The sequence below is a fragment of the Pithys albifrons genome, chromosome 2, assembly GCF_047495875.1.
Source record: "Pithys albifrons albifrons isolate INPA30051 chromosome 2, PitAlb_v1, whole genome shotgun sequence".
Lineage (NCBI taxonomy): Eukaryota > Metazoa > Chordata > Aves > Passeriformes > Thamnophilidae > Pithys > Pithys albifrons.
In genome coordinates this window covers 34,922,055-34,941,463 of record NC_092459.1, presented here as the reverse complement: position 1 = coordinate 34,941,463, position 19,409 = coordinate 34,922,055, and the positions used below count along the sequence as shown (strand labels likewise).

The window sequence follows — 19,409 nt, the reverse complement described above, 5'->3', positions numbered from 1 at the left end:
CTGGGCATAAATCAGGATTATAAACCTCATACTACAGACAGACTATCAGAAACATATCAAAGATGATCAACACTTTAGGTACAGAGTCAAAATAGCTCAGATGTTAGCCTCGGAGTTAAATTATTCTTTTCCAAAATGTAACGCTTGCAGTACATGGCAGGTAAGGTTAAAAAAAAGCTAAAACCACACAAACCCCAGGAATTACTGCATGATGTCCTAGGCAGCACAGGGAAGGGACTGCAGTTTTTGTGTCCAGTAGCAATAGTACCAGAGCCCCGTAACTAATCTGGCATCAGTAATTTAAGTTCCCAAGAAGCTGTGAGAAAAGAGAGAACAAACTGGAATAGCCAGCAATATTCCATTTATACAAATAAACAATCTGAAAGTGTCTGTGCCTTTTGGAAAGTTTATTAGAGGAATGAAGAATGAAATTTTATGAGAGAAATAATGGAAAAATATGGTGCTCGCCCACCTTATTGGGTAGGATTTTTCTCTAGTCACTCAAGCTTTAGCAAAAGCGTAACAGAGGACTGCAGCTGTATATTGGAAAAGTCCAAGTACACAAAAGAAATAATAGGAATGAGGCTTGGAGTTCTTTTGCTAGCTGTTATTAGTCAAGCTGTTTACCCAACTCTTAGTTGCTCCCAGACCAAAAGACAGCTAGCTAATTGCTAGTCCCAGTAAGCTGCAGTGGAGGAGGCACAGGTTTTCTCACTTCTCAGGATGTTTCTATCGTTGTTGTTGGCTCAGTTTCCTTCTAGGATTTGTCTTTCCATCTGCCAACACGTCCTCACGCAGAACCCTGCCTAGATATCCCCACAACACCCACGTACTGTACTTACTAGCCAACAGTAATGCTGGTTGTTCCAGCATCTGCATCTCCCACCAGTCACTTGATGCATTCTGCCATTAGTCACTCATATTCGTATTCTCTATCTGTATTTTAACCATCCGCAAACGTGACACTGAACTGTTGTTAATTAAGCCCAGCAAAGGAAATCACATCAGTAAGTTATATCACAATGGCTTGGTTTGTATCTCTGTGGGTACACTACACCCATGCACAGACAATGTAATCATTCTGTGGTCTGCTGCCTGTCAGGAGCTGCAGTTCCTTAATTGCCTCACATGCAAAGACAGTGTGTGCTCACACTCCAAATGCTACCAACATCATTAGTTCCTTTCACACTTCATTTCTCCATGCACGGCATTCAGAGATTTCACAATCTGCATATCCTCCTTTTAAGACATCACAGAGCTTTGCTGCAGACCTTTGAGGGACTAACAAGCAAGATGTCTCTAGTTTATTAATTAGCTGCTTATCAGCCATACTCCACAGCTCTCTACTAGTTCAGCCACTCAGCTACAGTAATTAGACAACCCCCTTTTCAGTCTTTTATAGCATTGCCTTAGAGAGAAAGTTTCACTGTTCCCAAGACTTTCTGGCAATTATTAGACACCTCCTGAATGACTAATAGTGAAACTCTGCTTTCTGTATTATGCACTGCAGTATTACAGCTCCCCATTCTGGGTTTTGTCTCATGCACTCTGCTGTCAATACGTGCCATCACTAGCACTCGATCGTCCAGATGTTAACTGAAAGCTTCTTTATTTGCACCATTCAGACAAACAGTTAAAAAACATGTATTCACACTCCCTCAGAATCAGACTGCAAGTAAAGTGGGTAGCATTACTTCTTATGCTGCAATCTTTCTCAAACAGGAAAAAAATCAAGCTGACAAACATATGCTGCTGTCTCTGCTTCATGCAATGAAAGGCTTGCATGTCTTGAACTTGCGATTTTTTTAGCTACCAACAGGTCATGTACTCATAGTACCTGACATGCAGAAATTTATATAACTTGAAACAGCCTTTTTTCCAGCTTGCCAGTCAACTATAACTACTATCATGCGTTGAGTATATCTAGAAGGGAAAAAAAATCTCTTAAATCAGGCTTAGTTACTTTACCTGCTAAAACATTTCTTTGAAATATCAGTGTCCATGGTGAACAGCTCTCCAGATCCCATAGTGATCCTCCCACTTGCTATCTTGTCTATTCATTTACATTACCAAGCTATTCGCTTAGGCCAAGCTGTGGCTCGTTTTATCTCTATAAAACCAAGCACACAGACTTGAGAGGAGATGCTGTTTCTAAGCAGAGCAAACATACCTTCAACCTAACATTTGAAAGCAGTAAAACAAAATGTTTTTCTCTTCCCAAAAGGCAATGAGAAACAATGCCAGTGTCTAACAGACTTACAAGCTGTATGTGTTGTGCATACACTGCTGAGTAAGTCCATCCCAGAGCATGTTGGCAGTATAGATAAGTATAGACTCAGTGGGCCAGATCTCAATGCCCTGTTGCCTGTACTCAAACATGCCCCCAAAGACTGTAGGTCAGGAGGGGCCTGGGATGTGCATTGACAAGGGTCTCTGGTCTTGACTGGAAAAATGAGGTGCACAGGACTCAGGTCCACCACAGAGAAGACTTACCCCTATTATAGACTGCCACCGTCTGTATCAGTCACTGCCACTGTACCCCAGATAAAAAGTGGGCTAACCCTGTAAGACAGGGTGCCTTCTTTTTCTCATGCCAGCAATAAGACATTGCAGAAGTGTATGATGATTATATTCTCCATAGCAGAGAAGAACAAAACAAATCTACTTATCTATCACTGTCAGAGAACTTCAACTGTTTGTTCAAGGGGAGCTGAAGCACTTCATCATCATCTTGATTTTCTGACATGTTACTCGCAGCACTAGGCAGTTAAATGCCACCCTGCTGCCTGATCCCATCAGATCTTGGAAGCTCAGCAGGGTCAGCCTCAGTTAGTACTTGGATGGGAAACCTCCTGGGAATATCGGGAGCTGTAGGTTCTAGTCCTGAGGACTTCACTGTCACTGTCCAAGCTCGCTTGGCCGTGGCAGATGGACCTTAGTACTTAAACGGTGGGGCCAGGTCTGTGCACGCTGAGCCTCACCTAAAAAATCCACTTCACAGGCTGGAAGGGCACACCCACGTGAGGAGAGCCCTTCCCACATCCTTGTCATGATGATGACTTGCAGCATTGCCCCTCATGCTACCTTATGCACAGCACATGGATGAAAACAGCGTGTTCTGTGCAGTTTATGTATTTGATTAGACAACTGTAGACATGAAGCTTGGATTTTTTCAATGTGAACATCAGGGAGGAAAGAAGCAGGGAACATCAGCTCTCCACAGAGTTTCCACAATTCAGTAAGGTAAGGTTTCACAGGCATGTCAGTTAGAAATAGTGCCAAAGCCTGCCAAATATCTATTCAAAGTATTCTGCATGAATTGCAATGTTCCACAAGAAACTAGTAACTTCACTTGTCTTCATTTCTTACTTTGTTAAAGTGATGGACACCTGTGAGATTATTCTGCTTTTTTGTTTGTTTTCTGGGGTTGTTTTTGAGCATGAGGAAGAGAAGGCTGTACAGACTGCTCACTTAAAAATTCTCTCAAACAAAATGCCAGTGGAGTTTATTTCACTTTTATCACCTACAGTAAGGACCAGCTCCTTTATATTCCTCAGCTCCCACTCAAGATCCCACACAGTTTTCAAAATAAAAGGTACTAATGAGATAGACACAAAACTTCAGTGAATACTGAATGTTGTGAGAAATCTTATTACAGAGTGAAGACAAATTAGACATTTAGGCAGGCTGAAATCTCAGACCTAATCCAATGTATTGAGGCTGGCCTAAAGTCATGCAGACTTCAAGCATGTGTGAATAGATAAACGTGAGTCCTTATACAGGAAAAATCTTCTGCATGCCTGGTGGCAACAGTTTTTGCCCAAAAGCTGTCTCTCAAGCCATGTGAGTTTTCAGATCACCTATCCAGTCACGTGCAACTACTCTACATAGTTATTCACACTCTTACATACGGTAATAACCCTGTAAATCTCAGAACCCAAGCTGTAGGTATTCAAAGCTTGTGTGTCTTAACCCCGCAGCTGAGGATTGTGGGGTGCAGCCAAAAGTCCTCACGGTCCAAGTGCTGATGCTCAACTAAGTGACAGATTTTTTGATCAGATTCTCTGACTTTGCCTTCTCAGGGAGGACTCAGTGGGAAGGTTCTCAAGTGCTACATGTTCCACCTCTGCATTTGCAAAAACAAAGATTAAGGCAAAGTGACAAATAACAGGAGCTGCCTGCAAGAGGTCTAACTAAAATCATTAGTGGTGGTGGAACAGCCACACCAGCACTGCTGCAAAAAGCCAGTCCCGAGGGTATTAGCTGAAAGCAGATGTCTTCAAACTATCCTACACTTAAAACCCCATTTCAATCACTCATTCAGTGACAGATGATGAGTAAATTTTCTGCTACCACCTCTCCGAGCTACCTGTCAGTGAGTGCTGTTAACACACCTCTTAAAATGAACTGCAGGAAACCAACCCCAACAAATATAAAACATTTTGCAATTACTTCAGTTATAACTCCTACTTCTTTTTTTTCACCTGTAGAATTACGTATCTGCTCCCCAGCCCTTAGTCCCTGGAGACAATATTATCAGGACAAATGGTGTATGTTCAGATCCTGAGCACTCAAGGTATATAACAGGGTTATGGCAAGTAATTGAATGGTTGAACACGAGGAACTGAGCTTCTGCCAGCTATTGTCAGCAGATGCTATGACAGCAAAAGACAGAGCTCCCCTGGAAAACTGCTCCATAAAATGGAATGAACTCTGTCAAAACTTTAAGCCACTGTAAACCTCCTTGCTTTTCCTCTTGAGATGCCAAGCACATTACTCCGACCGCCAGCAGTATAAACAGATAGCTATTTAGAAACTTGTATAAAATAAAATTCCAAAGCAACACACTACAGCAATCCTCTGTGTGCCTTTCAGCAGTCAGTGGGAGGCTGCAAGACTAAGGCTGACAGGTGTCAGACGTACTGCGTAATGCCTGGCTGAGGAGCGCTCGGATGCTCTAGCAGTAAACAGCCTCTTGAAGCAGTGCAGGAAGCAGGAAACCTCAGATCCAGAAGGCAGTTGTCTTCCTTTCTCTTTGTGTCTCTCAGTCTTTTCTCAGATATGCAAACAGCTATTATAAACAATGTGCTGAGCACATATTAAAAAAAAAGCTAGTTGGTGTGCTTCACTGAGGGATGTGTGCTGGCAGACTTCTTTCTCCTCCACCCGTTAGGATCCAGGTTTAGCAAATCAGTTAAACACTTTTCTGGCTTCAGTGGATATGAACCCTCAGGACAGATTTAAAGTTAAGCCTGTATTTAACTGTTCTTAAGAAATGTCGCTAGTCAGTTCTGTGGTGGGTTGAAAGAAGGCATGACAATAACTTGAAACAAAATCCATAAACTTCATTCAATAAAAAAAGTGAAATGTGCTGAAAGTGAATTAAAAATCCAGTGAGGTCAAGCTCACATCTCATCAAGCACAAAGACAAAGCCAGCCATTTTTCAGGCCAAATACTTCTTCTGGTGCTACAGTTCAAATCATATGTGAATGAAGATCCTGGTTACGGCAAGCATTAAAAAAATATAATTTCTTTTTTTTTAAATTTAGAATTACACTGGTTGTCAAACACATGGTTCTGTCATGCTGGCTGTTTCCACAGTAATGGAAGCATGTTGTGCTTTGACAGCACAGCTTTTCCCCTGTCCATTTTATCAAGCAATAAAGAGAAAATAATTTACAAAGAGGAATCCAGCCTTCTAGACATGCTTGACACTGTACACGGCAATGCAAGGCTGAAGCCTTGTGCTCCAAGGAATGCATGGCACTCACCCGGCTGCCAGGACTCTTGGGACACTGGCAATCTCTTGGCAGTATTTAAAATAGAAACCAAACACACTCTTCAGAATGCATGTTAAATAAAATGCACAACATGATTTCTACAAAACTTTACACTGCTCATCAGAAACCTCTATATGACAATCGGGCTTAGCATATACCTCTGATTCTTCCTAGACCCTCAAACATATGAATGCGCTTTTCTTAATTGCTGAGGTTACCATTGTGGTACTCAAGAGGCTGTAGAGCCTCAATCTAAGGTCAGGAACCAGAATCAGGTGTAAGAAGCTAGGATTTAGGATAAAATATCCCAGCTGTGTCCTGTTGGTGGGGATGATCTGTGCAAGTGTGAAGTCAAGCATAGTTCTTACCAAACTACTTCAGCTTAAGAAAACACTTGCTAATGGTCTTGCAGCTACTTTGCTATCACCTTTCATACTTCGTTAGGCCCAAATCTGAGTGCTTCGTGCACTGCAGAACAGCTGACCTTGTCCCCTCTCTGAATATACTGGAGTTAACTAATACTCAGTAGGGAAGTGCAGTTCTTTCTTACCAAGAGGTGAATGCATTCTTGACTATCAAGAACAGACAGATTCCACAGGTCTTGAAGTTTTCCTAAATCTCAGGATACAAGGAAAGGATTTCAAAACCAAACTTGTCCAGTATCTCATGATGAGTGTAATACCGTGTTCTGAAAGGCTTTAATGTCCGAATTGGACCAAAAGTAGCATTGAAAGGTGGTGGTGGTATCATTTTTGAATACACAGCACAACAAATAAAGGAGTCCATATCTAATGATTGTGGTATTATAGTATTGCCTTGTAAAAGTTACTAAAGTGTCACAACTCTATTACTGATAGATTTTGCTTGTAGACAAAACTCTAATTGTTGCTTCAGAGAACATGCAAGCCAATGAAAAGAGAAAAATGACTGGCAATGACTTCTTACCAAAATATCTGAAACGTTTGCCTTCAGATTGGCATTAACACATGCCCACAACTCAGCACCATGCAGCTGGCAGATGAGGGAGGGTTCTATGAAGTGATCCCTTCCAGCCTGAGTGCAACTTCCTACACAGCAAGTATTACTGAGCAAGGCTGGTTTTGCTCACTAACTTTAGCTGGTAATAGTTAAGCAGCATCCCAGGGGGCTTTGGCCTTTTAATTGAATAATTGCTTTTTGTTATTGAATGCCAACAACTCCTAGTCACACCATGTAGCTTAAGGAGACCTTAGGAACAAGACAATAGCTACTGTTTCAGACATTTTAATCATAGCATTTAGTTGCTGTTCTTGGTAAAAGATGTGAAAGCCAGCACAGACAGTGAGGAATTGGATGAAAGAGCCTCTGCCCAGGAAATAATTTTGACTCATAGTTCCTGTGAAACCAGCTCTCATCCATTATAGATAATTACCACTATATTGAAGAGTGAGAGAAGTAGAACAAAAGAAATTGTATTGGTGCTGTGTGTTTGTCCTCCAGATGCAGAAGGGGTGCCACACTTTCAAAGCAGAGCAAAGTAATTTTGTTACCAAAGTAGTTTTGTTCAGGTTAGGTTTTTTCCTCTTTAATCCCTATACACACATTGTTCTTAACATCAGGTACTTTAAACAGCAAATATATTTACTGATTCTGTAACACCCATTAATTTACTACATTCTTCTCTGTATTTGCATTACTTTATCTCCTTTTTATATGTAATTTTTTTATTATTAAGAGCCACCTGTAAAGCAGCTGCCACAAATAAATATAGAGAAGCTCTTTAATAATGGGACTAAATACTCAGTCTTCCTTCAACCTGGGCAGTCCTAAAGGAACCTGCTTAACAGGACTTGAACCCAGCCAACGAAGAGGCCCATCTCATGCAGCTTTTCTAGGAGGTGTCATTGGTATGCAAATGCCTGGACCCTGTCCCATATAGTCCCACCCCTTTATCCTTCATTCCTCTCCACTCCACTTCCTTTTCCCCAGTGACTTCCAGATCCATACTCACTTCATAAAGCGTAATTCAGTATTTAGAGGACTCAAATCCCGCATTATTCGCAAATATGTGAAAGTAAGAGTGGGCTTTTTTACTTCAAATCATCTGCAGGTATAAGGGTCAAACTGTGTATTTTACAACTCTGAAGAAAAATGGGTTAAAATGCTTACTGTAGCACTGATTTGGGAATAATTTAGTTAAATTCATGCAAACATGAGGCTTGTGGATTTTAATGAACTGAAAAGAGCTAAAATCCTCTGCAACCATTTTTGAAAGAACAGACTAATTCCAAAGATCCATCCCAACCAGCAAACAAAATGTATTCCACAGCATACACACAGCATGTAGAGTTCTGAATATTTGTTCATTTCACCCAGACATTCCTTCACCGATCAAAGGCAAGTAGTTTCCTCACCTGCAAGCTTTCAGATTTGCCCAGGAGCCTTGTGACTGTCAGGCAGCCAGATTCAGAGAGGGGAATCTGCTTTTAAAGGCTGTAAAAATGGCCTTTTTAACAGTTTTGTCATACATAGAGCTCCATTCCCTTCTCAGGAAGAAGGGAGCCAAACCAAGACCCAGATGAATTTAGGATACAGTTAACTAAAAAACACCAACAGGAGGAAAATCAAAGTGAAGGATTTAGAGGAAGATATATTCTGTACAGCACCTGCTGTCCCTCAAGGCCTTTTTTATCTTCAGCACCAAAATCTTTCACTAGCAAAACCCAAAGGAATTCCCAGAGTGGCAAAGCAGATGTTCCTGCATGTTCTTTCTTTGGCCTGACAGAAGCCACCTTTGTCAGAATATCAACAATAAGGTCTCTCAGCTTCCTGGGAGCCCTTGATGGGGCTGTAGGTATGAGAAGCTGCATAGGAGCAACCAGAAGATCAGGAAGGGTCCGTGGTGGAAACAGGACATAGCCTGGTGTGGGATTCTAGAAATTTAGAGCTGGAGAAAATCCCATCTCTAAGAACAACAAGGCCTGTTGATGTTCAACCATGCTGATTAGCTGTCTCCAGCTCCAAGATAGAGATGGATTTTAAGATGAATGTTATCAATTCATGTTGAAACCCTTTGTTTTCTTCCCCTCATGTAAATCCTTCTTATAGAAAATATTAACTAATTGTGCAACCTAGCCAAAACTTGTATAATCCCCTAGTTAACATATGTTACCATAACCCTTCCTCCCTATTAGCATATGGCTCCCTGAAACCTTAAAAAGTGGTCAAGTGTTCAATAAAGTATTCCAGTTCTCATCCTCATAACTGGGATCGTGTAGTTTTATTGACCATCACAGCCTGGTTTGTACCCTACCAGCACATGTTCTGGAGTTTGGTTAATGGGAGTTAATAGGACACTGTCTAGGAAATGTCAGGCACCCTGAAAGCAGCTGGGGAAGCTCATGGGAGAAGGTCTCAGTGCTGGAACAGGAATACACTTGCCTATAGTTTACTCAAAGGCTCACAAGGGACTACTATCTGGTCAGCAGCAATTGTTGATTTTAGACTTTCCATTCTTTGTTTTCTGTTCAGTAACCTACAATAAATTTTTGTTACATAATCTACTTTGCAATAGAGAGAAATCTAATTTTTAACGGAGCTTAAATAAAACTAGTCCCGCTGACTAGTCAAGAACATTGCACAAGCTCTGGCCAGTCTGGAGTTACACTTATGGACTGGCAGGCTGATGCCAGCGTGTTCACAGATCTGTATGATGCCAAACAGGAAATGGAATGGCTGAGCTCTTCCTCCCTTTCTCTTTGCAGAAACGTTTCAGAGAGCAGCCAGGCAGAAAGGGACCTGGGGGTACTAAATAACAGGAAGCTCAACATGAGCCAACAGTGTGCCCAGGTGGCCAAGAAGGCCAATGGGATCATGGCCTGCATCAAAAATAGCATGGCCAGCAGGACCAGGGCAGTGACCCTTCCCCTGTACTCTGTGTTGGTGAGGCCACACCTTGAGTAGTGTTCAGTTCTGAGCCCCTCGGTTCAGGAAAGAGATGGAGGTGCTGGAGCAGGTCCAGAGAAGAGCAACAAGGCTGGTGAAGGGACTGGGGCACAAGCCCTATGGGGAGAGGCTGAGGGAGCTGGGGTTGTTTAGCCTGGAGAAGAGGAGGCTCAGAGATGACCTCAGCACTGTCTAGAACTACCTGAAGGGACGTTCTAGCCAGGTGGGGGCTGGTCTCTTCTCCCAGGCACTCAGCAATAGGACAAGGGGGCACAGGCTCAAGCTCTGCCAGGGAAAATTTAAGTTGGAGATCAGAAAAAAATTCTTTCCAGAGAGTAATCAGGCATTGGAATGGGCTGCCCAGAGAGGTGGTGGATTCACCATCCCTGGAGGTTTTTAAACTGAGATTGGACGTGGCACTGAGTGCCATGATCTGGTAAATGGACTGGAGTTGGACCAAGGGTTGGACTTGATGATCTCAGAGGTCTTTTCCAACCCAATTGATTCTATGATTCTATGATTCCCTTTTTCTCCTCTGGCTACTGATTTATCTTTTATCATTTGTAAGGAAGAGTAAATTAGCATCCAATTACAGATTATTTTGGACAGTATTTTATAGATTCCTTTATTAAATATAACTCATCAGCAATTGCTTTATTAGACCTTTCTTGCCTTAAAATTAATTTACTTGCACCAGTTATCAACTTTCAACTGATCGAGAGATCAACTTTTTCAGTTCACAGACAACACATTATGCTTTGTGTTTAAAAAATAAAGACAAACCCCTATTTCACTAAATGGAAACCAAGAGAGAAATGAGCTTAACTACCATGTCAGTTTCTAAGGCATTTATCAGACTGCAGGTCCGAGGTAGTTTCATGTCGTCTGACATACTGTGGAGATTGCAGACAGCAATTCTTAAAATCACTTTTACATTTGCGTGTCTCTTTACTGCATTTAATTTGTACAGGCACAGAATTTTGTAAAGGAACTCGAATTGGATTAGACAGCAAGAGACATTTACCCATTATACAAGGGAAAGATTAAAATACAGCAGTTGCCTTGAAAAGTTCTGTGACTCATTTGCTGATTTCCTTTCTTACATGCTCAGTCCCACTTGGAAGGTTTCCTGCGCATATACCTGGACCCCTCACTGTCGATGGCTTCATAGAGGTCCTTTTTATTCTCTGCTGTTGCGTGCAAATAACCAAGGTAGGCTACACAGAGGCTGATGGCTATCAGTCCAAATGCCATCACAGGTTTGTTCTGACAAGAAATAAAAAGATAGTGTGTGTTTTTAGTCAAAATATTTTTCATTCAACTCAAACACTGCATTCTTCTATTTTAGCTTAGAAAGTAAACAGTGAACTATTGTGACATCTGCAAAAATCATGCAGGCTGAATTTTCAGACAGAAAAAGGAATTCCCTTTCAAAAAGAAGATCCTTTCTGGCAACAGAACAGTATATTGCCCAGTGTTCTGTGTTTTGCTGGTTGGAAATGCTGCTTGAGCGTGAACAAACAAGCCAAAACCAATTAGTAAAGGTCACTACTACAAAGTTCTAACAGAATTCATCTGGATATACTACTGGGACAATGCAACCTGCTTCTATCAAGCAACCTTGATTATAATCCTCTAAAACAGATTTTGTATTATTATCATAAAATCTACTTTTATTATACATACAAAATTTCATTAATTGCTGCGTTCTGTAAGTGCAAATAAAACCTGAAGATCATCAACTGAATTATAAAAGAAAAAGAAAAATCAAAAACACCAAAAAGCTACCAAAAATCCCCTCATTTCATATCAAAAAAGTTTGCATTTTATGATTTGTTCCCTTTTAAATATTAAAAACAATTCCTATTACTTAGCCTGTCAAATTACATGAGTAATATGCCTGTAAAGAGTCTTTCTGAGAGCAGCCAGGCTAGGTACAAAAGAACCAGACAATACAACAGTGAAATAAAAGCTTCAATAAACAATGCAATGTCTGGGCTGTTTAACAATTAGAGTGGAAAAAAGTGAGAATAATTTTAGTTAGATTTCTGAGTGGTTTGCATGACAAGAGATGGTTATATAATGCACATAGCAATCATATTTAGTTTCCCTCAGAATGAGCATCTTACAGGTTTAATGAAAAGCTCTGGGTTCACAGCTCGGAAGAGCATAGTTGTCTGAACGCTCCTCAGTCCTGGTTTTCTCTCTTTGGGTGTTCCATTTTTATCTGGAGGTTTGGTGGAAGACATCTTACTTAATGTTGATTATTTTCTGGAAGCAGAAACAAAAACAGGTGTCATTTCTGTAAAAAAACTGGAAGAGTTACATTCACTGAATATGAGTTCACACTCAATTTCTCTTCTTACAGCACGAATTTTAGTTTGTGTATATATTAATGATAGCCTTTGGTGTCAACTAACATTCCCAGCTTAAGCACAACAATTTCCATTCCTGTTAATTTTGTTCACCTTAAGCTTAACTTTTGAAAAGGTGTTATCTTACACACAGCCTATATAAATTTCCTGTTAATGGGCCGGGGGGGGTTCACTTGCCTTTGGCTAATGCTGTAGCTACCTGTGGACCAAGTGCATCAGTCTTCAGGCCAAAAACAGTACTAGGGAACATTAATTTTTTAACCTTTGCATGTGACAGGACAGACTGCACCCCACAGCAGTGCACCCACCCAGCAGCCCTGGGACTCAGGTCTCAGTTTTGCACACACTGGGCAGGTTCAAACAGAAACACAGGGGAAATCTAAGCTAGTTACAATACAGAAGAATTAGAGCATGGAGCATATTGTTTGTTGTGATGCACTGGATCAGGCTGCTCAGAGAAGCTATGGATGCCACACCCCTTCACAGCCAGGCTGGATGGGGCAACCTTGCCTTAGCGAACAGTATCCTGGGGGGTTGAGAACTAGATGATTTTATGGTCCCTTCCAAACTAATTGACAGGAAGCTCAACATGAGCCAACAGTGTGCCCAGGTGGCCAAGAAGGCCAATGGGATCCTGTCTGTATCAAAAATAGCGTGGCCAGCAGGACCAGGGCAGTGACCCTTCCCCTGTACTCTGCGTTGGTGAGGCCACACCTTGAGTGTTGTGTTCAGTTCTGGGCACCTCAGTTCAGGAAAGATATTGAGGGGCTGGAGCAGGTCCAGAGAAGAGCAACAAGGCTGGTGAAGGGACTGGAGCACAAGCCCTATGGGGAGAGGCTGAGGGAGCTGGGGTTGTTTAGCCTGGAGAAAAGGAGGCTCAGAGGTGACCTCATCACTGTCTAGAACTACCTGAAGGGAAGTTATAGCCAGGTGGGGGCTGGTCTCTTCTCCCAGGCACTCAGCAATAAGACAAGGGGGCACGGGCTTAAGCTCTGCCAGGGGAAATTTAAGCTGGAGATCAGAAAGAAATTCTTTCCAGAGAGAGTAATCAGGCATTGGAATGGGCTGCCCAGAGAGGTGGTGGACTCACCATACCTGGAGGTTTTTAAACTGAGATTGGACGTGGCACTGAGTGCCATGATCTGGTAAATGGACTGGAGTTGGAACAAGGGTTGGACCTGATGATCTCAGAGGTCTTTTCCAACCCAATCCATTCTATGATTCCATCCCAAACCATTCTGGTTCTATGATTCTCTACCACACGACCAAAAGTGTAAAACAGGCCCTTGGCTAACGCTGCTGCCTGAGGGGCAGAGGAGACGAGGAGCTGGGTCCGCCCCCGGGAAGGGCAGGGGAAGGGCACAGGCCAGGGAGGGGGCTCCGAGACCGCCACCGGCACCGAAGGGGCAGTTTGGAAGCGAAAAAGCCCGGTGGGCACTGCCAGGACACACGGGATTCCCGGGACACACGGGACTCCCGGGACAGGCGGGACTGCCGGGACACGCGGGATTCCCGGGACACGCGGGATTCCCCGGACACGCAGGACTGCCGGGACGCGCGGGATTCCCGGGACACGCGGGACTGCCGGGACACACGGAATTCCTAGGACACGCGGGGCTGCTGGGACGCGCGGGGTTCCCGGGACACGCGGGACTGCCGGGATTCCCGGGACACACGGGATTCCCGGGACACACGGAACTTCCGGGACACGCGCGATTGCCGCAGACGCGGAACTACCGCGATTCCCGGCACACGCAGTCCCCCCCGCCTCAGCGGCCACCCACCCCTCCCGCTACTCACAGCGCGCGGCCAAAGGCTCCCCGCGCGGGGCGGGGCTGCGCCTGCGCGCTGGCGCCCCCTGGCGGTCGGAGGCCGGCGGGGCAAGGCCGGGGCCCGTCAGCGCTGGCGGCAATGGGGGTGGTACCGGGAGCAACAGGGACTGCTCGGCCGGGGCTGCCTCCCCAAATCATGGAGTCACTCGGGGTGGAAGAGACTTGCAAGGGCATCCATAGAATCATAGAATCAACTGGTTTGGAAAAGACCTCCGAGATCATCAAGTCCAACCCTCGGTCCAACTCCAGTCCATTTACCAGATCATGGCACTCAGTGCCACGTCCAATCTCAGTTTAAAAACCTCCAGGGATGGTGAATCCACCACCTCTCTGGGCAGGCCATTCCAATGCCTGATTACTCTCTCTGGAAATAATTTTTTTCTGATCTCCAACTTAAATTTTCCCTGGCAGAGCTTGAGCCTGTGCCCCCTTGTCCTATTGCTGAGTGCCTGGGAGAAGAGACCAACCCCCACCTGGCTATAACTTCCCTTCAGGTAGTTCTAGACAGTGATGAGGTCACCTCTGAGCCTCCTCTTCTCCAGGCTAAACAACCCCAGCTCCCTCAGCCTCTCCCCATAGGGCTTGTGCTCCAGTCCCTTCACCAGCCTTGTTGCTCTTCTCTGTGGAGTAATAGTGTATTGCAGGTTAACTTGTCCCTTCTAAAGCCACATGGAGTATCTAAAGAATTTTTTTTGTTGTGAGTAAATATAATGAGGTGAGAAGAATAGTAGGGAAATAAGTTTAGGTGTCAAGAGAGGATTGAGTGGTGTGTCTGGGTTTTGTGTCAACATTTAATTCACAGTACACCATCTGCTAATCTGGTAGCTATTGTTTTGGCAGCATATGCCACACAGCTGATTTTGTTTGGAAACTATTGAGTAGAAAATCTGAGTGAAGCTTGCTGCTCTCCTTTGTTTTCATGTTTGTCTAATTGAAAGAAGCCAGTAAGAGGTTTCTGCAAGAGCCTTGGATTTTGAGAAAGTAGCTTAATTTTCTTGAGGACAGGGGGGATTTTTTACAGTGCTGTAGGACCGTAGGATATGTTTTACTTGCAGCTACCAAGCGTTTTTTCCTCCCATGTTTTATATGGGAAGGTGTGTGTGTGTGGCTCGGCTTCATGAACAAAGATTTGGGAAGGGCTGTCCCCACGTGGGTGTGCCCTTCCAGCCTGTGCAGTGGATTTTAGGTGAGGCTCAGCGTGCACAGAACTGGCCCCACCGTTTAAGTCCTGAGGTTCATCTGCCACGGCTGAGCGAGCTTGGACAGTGACACTGAAGTCCTCAGGACTAGAACCTACAGCACCCGGCATTTCCCAGGAGGTTTCCCATCCAAGTACTAATCCGGGGCTGACCCTGCTTAGCTTCCGAGATCTGATGGGATCGGATGTCAGGGAGTAATTTAACTGCCTGTATGGGAAGGTAAAACGTTTACAACACCACACTGAGGAAATGCTCTTGCTTATTGGCACATGCACCTCTTTCCCAACAGTTACACTATCCGTGCAGATAACACTCCTGATCCAAAGTCAGCCAGGATCATGATATTATTTGGCAGGTTGTGATAGGATGGGTTTATGCCAGAATACATTTACCATATAATGGTGGTAAGGATTGTCAGAATGCTGCTCGTTCTCTGGCACTTCCCTTCTTTTTTATAAACAACTGGTAAGTCCCAGACATCACTGACAGTGAAAGATCTGTCACTATGCAAAGAACAACACTGGCTGGAGAGAAAATATTCTCCATATGAAGAGGTGTAGGATAAAGTTTCATGCATAGAAAGCGAAGAGGAGAGTTTGGGTTTTGATGTGATTGCTGGTACTTGGCATGTGTTAAGCATGTGCCAACTAACCAGATTAGCTGTACAGTGATGAAAAGCTTGGACTGTTTACTGTTTCTGGTTTTGCTTTATGACTGTGGGAAATTGTTGTATTTTATCTTTAGTGTGAATATTGTGTTGCTATCATCTGACCCAACAGGATGTTGAAAAGTTCAATCCATAAAGGCTTATAAAGTTATTTCGTGTCTCTTTATGAAAGAGTCTCTATAAAGAGTAAAATAGTGAACATCTGTGGTATTTCTAGTCACCCATCGTCTTAATATCCGAGTATCTCTCCTGAAAAGTAATCACGCAGAAAACCCTTCCTTTTCCAAACTTAAGGCTGTTACTGAGATTTATTTTCCTTTCAAATAAATTCCCTTGGGATTCTGCATTCGGCATCGTCCTGTATGCCATAGCCATTCAAAACCTAATAGCAATTTCTGCTTTTCTTGAGTCTCACATCCCCTTATCACTTGAGCTGCAGCAGAGCCTCTGTGGGGAGCGGAGCGAACGCGCTGCTGTGCCCCGCAGAGATCGTCAGCGTGCGCCAGCCAGCTTAGTGCGGCCTGGGGAGCAGAGCCTGCCTCTGTTCTCTGCTGACTGACCTCACCGCTCCTGCTTATTTCAAGGACCGCACAAGAACAGAGCTTCACATTGTCCTCAGAATAAAGATAGGGTGCCTCAAGCTACCGATAAGATTACGCATACTTTAGAAACACAATTACAGAGCTGTTGTGGGCAGAAAAAATTCTTTTTGCATCAACAGTGGGACTTCAGCACTGGAATGACCTATACTGAGAGGGGCAATTTTCATCACATTTGTTAGAGTTTTCATCCCTGGGTGTAAAGTGTGTATCTGCATTCCTGTTTTGCCTGATTTTTAAAATGTTCTATACAATGTGAGTTTTACAAGATTTTAATTGGAGTTGACAAGTGGGATTTTTTTTTTCAAACAAGTAGAAGGGAAAGCAAAAATTAGGAATTAGAAGTACTTCCCCCTTCTTGCTCACAGCTAATGTTAAGGAGACCCATTGTTGCACTGAGGCATGTGAAACCGTACTGTCATATTAAGGACATAAAAGCAGAAGGAACAAACAGACCAGTTAGACAGGGTGGCATTGAGAATGTTCTGTGTGGTTGTTGCTCTGCTCATGTCAGTCTCGAGAGTCCTTATGCTGCTTTTCAGCAGCTCTCACTTGTTTGTGTCATTCCCATTGAAAGAAAGCAGCTTTCAGGAAGCAGTGTGCAGTGGTTGGGACCCTGCCACTGACAATCCAAACCAGTTTTAAGGCAATATGCATTTTAAAAATTAAAATCTCTGGGATAGAATCTTCTGTGTTTCATGACATTATGTGTATGTCTTCTATAATACCTGATATCCAGCTGTGTCTCTGAGAGATAAACAAGCCTTCCAGCAAAGATTAAAGCAATTTTTATTCTTCAAACATGGATCAAGCTTATACATTTTTTTCAACTGAATTCAGCATGGAGGGGAAAAGGCACTTTGTTTGGTTCTACTTTCATTAATGAGTGGGCAAACTGTTTCTGACTGGGAAGAGAATAATATCAAAACTCAAAGCATCCCCTCTGGAAAGAAAAAGCTAGTTTCTACTACAAAGAACAGAGAAACATATGCAGCACTGAATTTTCTCACTACAACAATACACAGCCATGATACCTCAGACCTCAAGTTTAAAGACAAACTTGAGCTAAGATTGCATCTCCAAAAAGAAGGGGCAAGGACAGACCTGTTTGCACTTGCTCTGGTCTTCCTTGCATGCAGTCTCAGAATTGCTCAGCCTAGTCCAGTTGAAAACTCATATTGCCAGAAAAGAAAAAAGAATAAAGTTTATTTTTCAGTTGGATGGGTGAGACAGTCTGATATAAGCAGGGCAATGCAGTTGAGAAGGCAGTTGGGACTGTCCTCTGCCTCCAACATCGCAGGCTACCAATAAGATTAAGCTGTGGTAAGTTAAAATCCTCCCAGTGCCCTCTCTGATCTAGGCACTCTTCAGATCTCAGACAGGGAACACAGCTCCTAAGAAGACTACAAGGGTAGAAATTTCAACAGAATGAACTCTGTAGTAAGGAACTCTGACATGCAGTTACGTGGAACTCCTCAGATTTTCTGCACTTTACAGTTGTCTTTTAATCTATAAATACCACCACATAGTATTGTAGAATCATTAACGTTGAAAAAGACTTTCAAATCATTGAGTACAACCTTTGAGTGAACACCACAATGCCAACTGATTCAAAGAAATTCATTCAGCATCGAAGCTGATGAACGTTAAGTCACATTCCTTTTTATTCAGCACTCGAGAAGTACTGGGAATAATCCTTCAGAAGTACTTCTGATGGAATTACAAAAGCAAAACCGTTGTTTTTTCAAAGGCCATTACACATACATGTTAAACCCTGCCTTTCCACGCTTCTGTGCTATATAAATCCTTTGTTTTCAGCCCATAAAAATCCTTTGTATAATGTATCCTTTTCATCTTCTATGAATTACTTCCCAGCCTAATCACTACCTGTCGGCCTCAACACCCAAAACTCACACCCCCTCCATGTTCCTTCCCCCTCTCTGTGTTTTTTCCCTGAGGTTTTTCCCTGAGTCCCACCTGCCTCTCGCTTGCAACCCCATGGTTTCTCCTCTCCCAGGATGTCCCCGTGTGGGTCCTCACAGTACCTAAAACTAATCCTGCCCTCAGCCAATCCCCTCCAAACCCTGCCCCTATCCAAATCCTTAAATCCAGTTTCCCACCGGAAATAAAGGCTTTTAGCGTGATACACTACCCCTGCGTGTGTCTGGATTATTTCAGGAGCCGCTCCTACCTCCGCCCTGAGAACCACCCTTGAGCTCTGTACATTTGAAACACTTCCTCATGTACAGAGCCACCCCAGCACCTCTCCTTCCTCTCCTGTCCCTTCTGAGAGCTGGTAGCCATTCATTGCAGCACTCCAATCATGGGAGTCATCCCACCACAGTTCCATGATGTCACAGCTTTCCTACTGCTCAGTGGCCTCCAGCTTATCTTAATGAAATACAGTACCGAGTGGCACTGTCTAATGTGTATATACTAGATATGATGGAGGTATAACTGTGGGTTTCATAAAGATACTTAAACAGCTTTGACATTTAAGTGATAGGATTGTAACCACACAGTTCAATAGGCTCTTGGGGCTTTTTTTTCTTTTCCATCTCTGTAGGACAGTTACAATTGCTCAGATGTCTGTAATGCTGTAATAAAGTTTAGATTTAAAGATAAATTTTAATTTTCTCAGTACTACAGGTAATCACAATATTCCGACAGTGATTTTAGCCTTTGTGTTACTGATGTGAACTAGACCTTTTTCAGCCATCCGTTGCTTTTTTGAGGCATCCAGCAGCAGTACTGGGAGGAAGGTGCTCACCTGGCAGGTACTTCCCTCCAGCAGGCCTGGGAGGCTTTGTTTGGACCTGCAGTCCAGCTCCAAGCTCTGGCACCTTCAGTCTCATTCCAGAGGCATCAGCCTCTCTGGGGTACCAAGGTCCTGATTCAGGCATGCGTTAGGCTATGTGATACCTTCCTCTCCATAAAACTACCAAATATTCACATGCAATTCCTGGTTAAAAGTCACAGTAAGTTTAAGCTAAATAAATTATACTATGAACAAATTATACTATGAAGAATTC

At 43.3% G+C, this 19,409-nt stretch overlaps 1 protein-coding gene across 2 annotated transcripts; it reads right to left on the bottom strand.

The window, feature by feature from the left end:
* Positions 1-10,284: 10,284 nt before the first annotated feature.
* SMIM8 (small integral membrane protein 8) lies at positions 10,285-13,942 on the bottom strand. 2 transcript variants are annotated; one of them, XM_071547846.1, is made up of 3 exons: positions 13,881-13,942; positions 11,835-11,976; positions 10,285-10,971 (listed from the first exon to the last, which is right to left on the bottom strand). In XM_071547846.1, exons 2-3 carry the CDS (start codon positions 11,952-11,954, stop codon positions 10,813-10,815), a joined length of 279 nt encoding a protein of 92 aa, XP_071403947.1. In that variant the 5' UTR covers positions 11,955-11,976; positions 13,881-13,942; the 3' UTR covers positions 10,285-10,812. The 2 variants fall into 2 exon arrangements, with proteins under 2 accessions (XP_071403947.1, XP_071403948.1); XM_071547847.1 differs by lacking the exon at positions 13,881-13,942 and adding an exon at positions 12,990-13,075.
* Between the last annotated feature and the right edge of the window lie 5,467 nt (positions 13,943-19,409).

Bases quoted from the DNA above. Each gene is read 5' to 3' on its own strand.
- SMIM8 (XM_071547846.1), bottom strand. From the start codon at position 11,954: ATGTCTTCCACCAAACCTCCAGATAAAAATGGAACACCCAAAGAGAGA. The intron at 10,972-11,834 runs GTAAGATGCTCA...ATTTCTTGTCAG, and splicing joins CAGAGCTTTTCATTAAACCT to AACAAACCTGTGATGGCATT.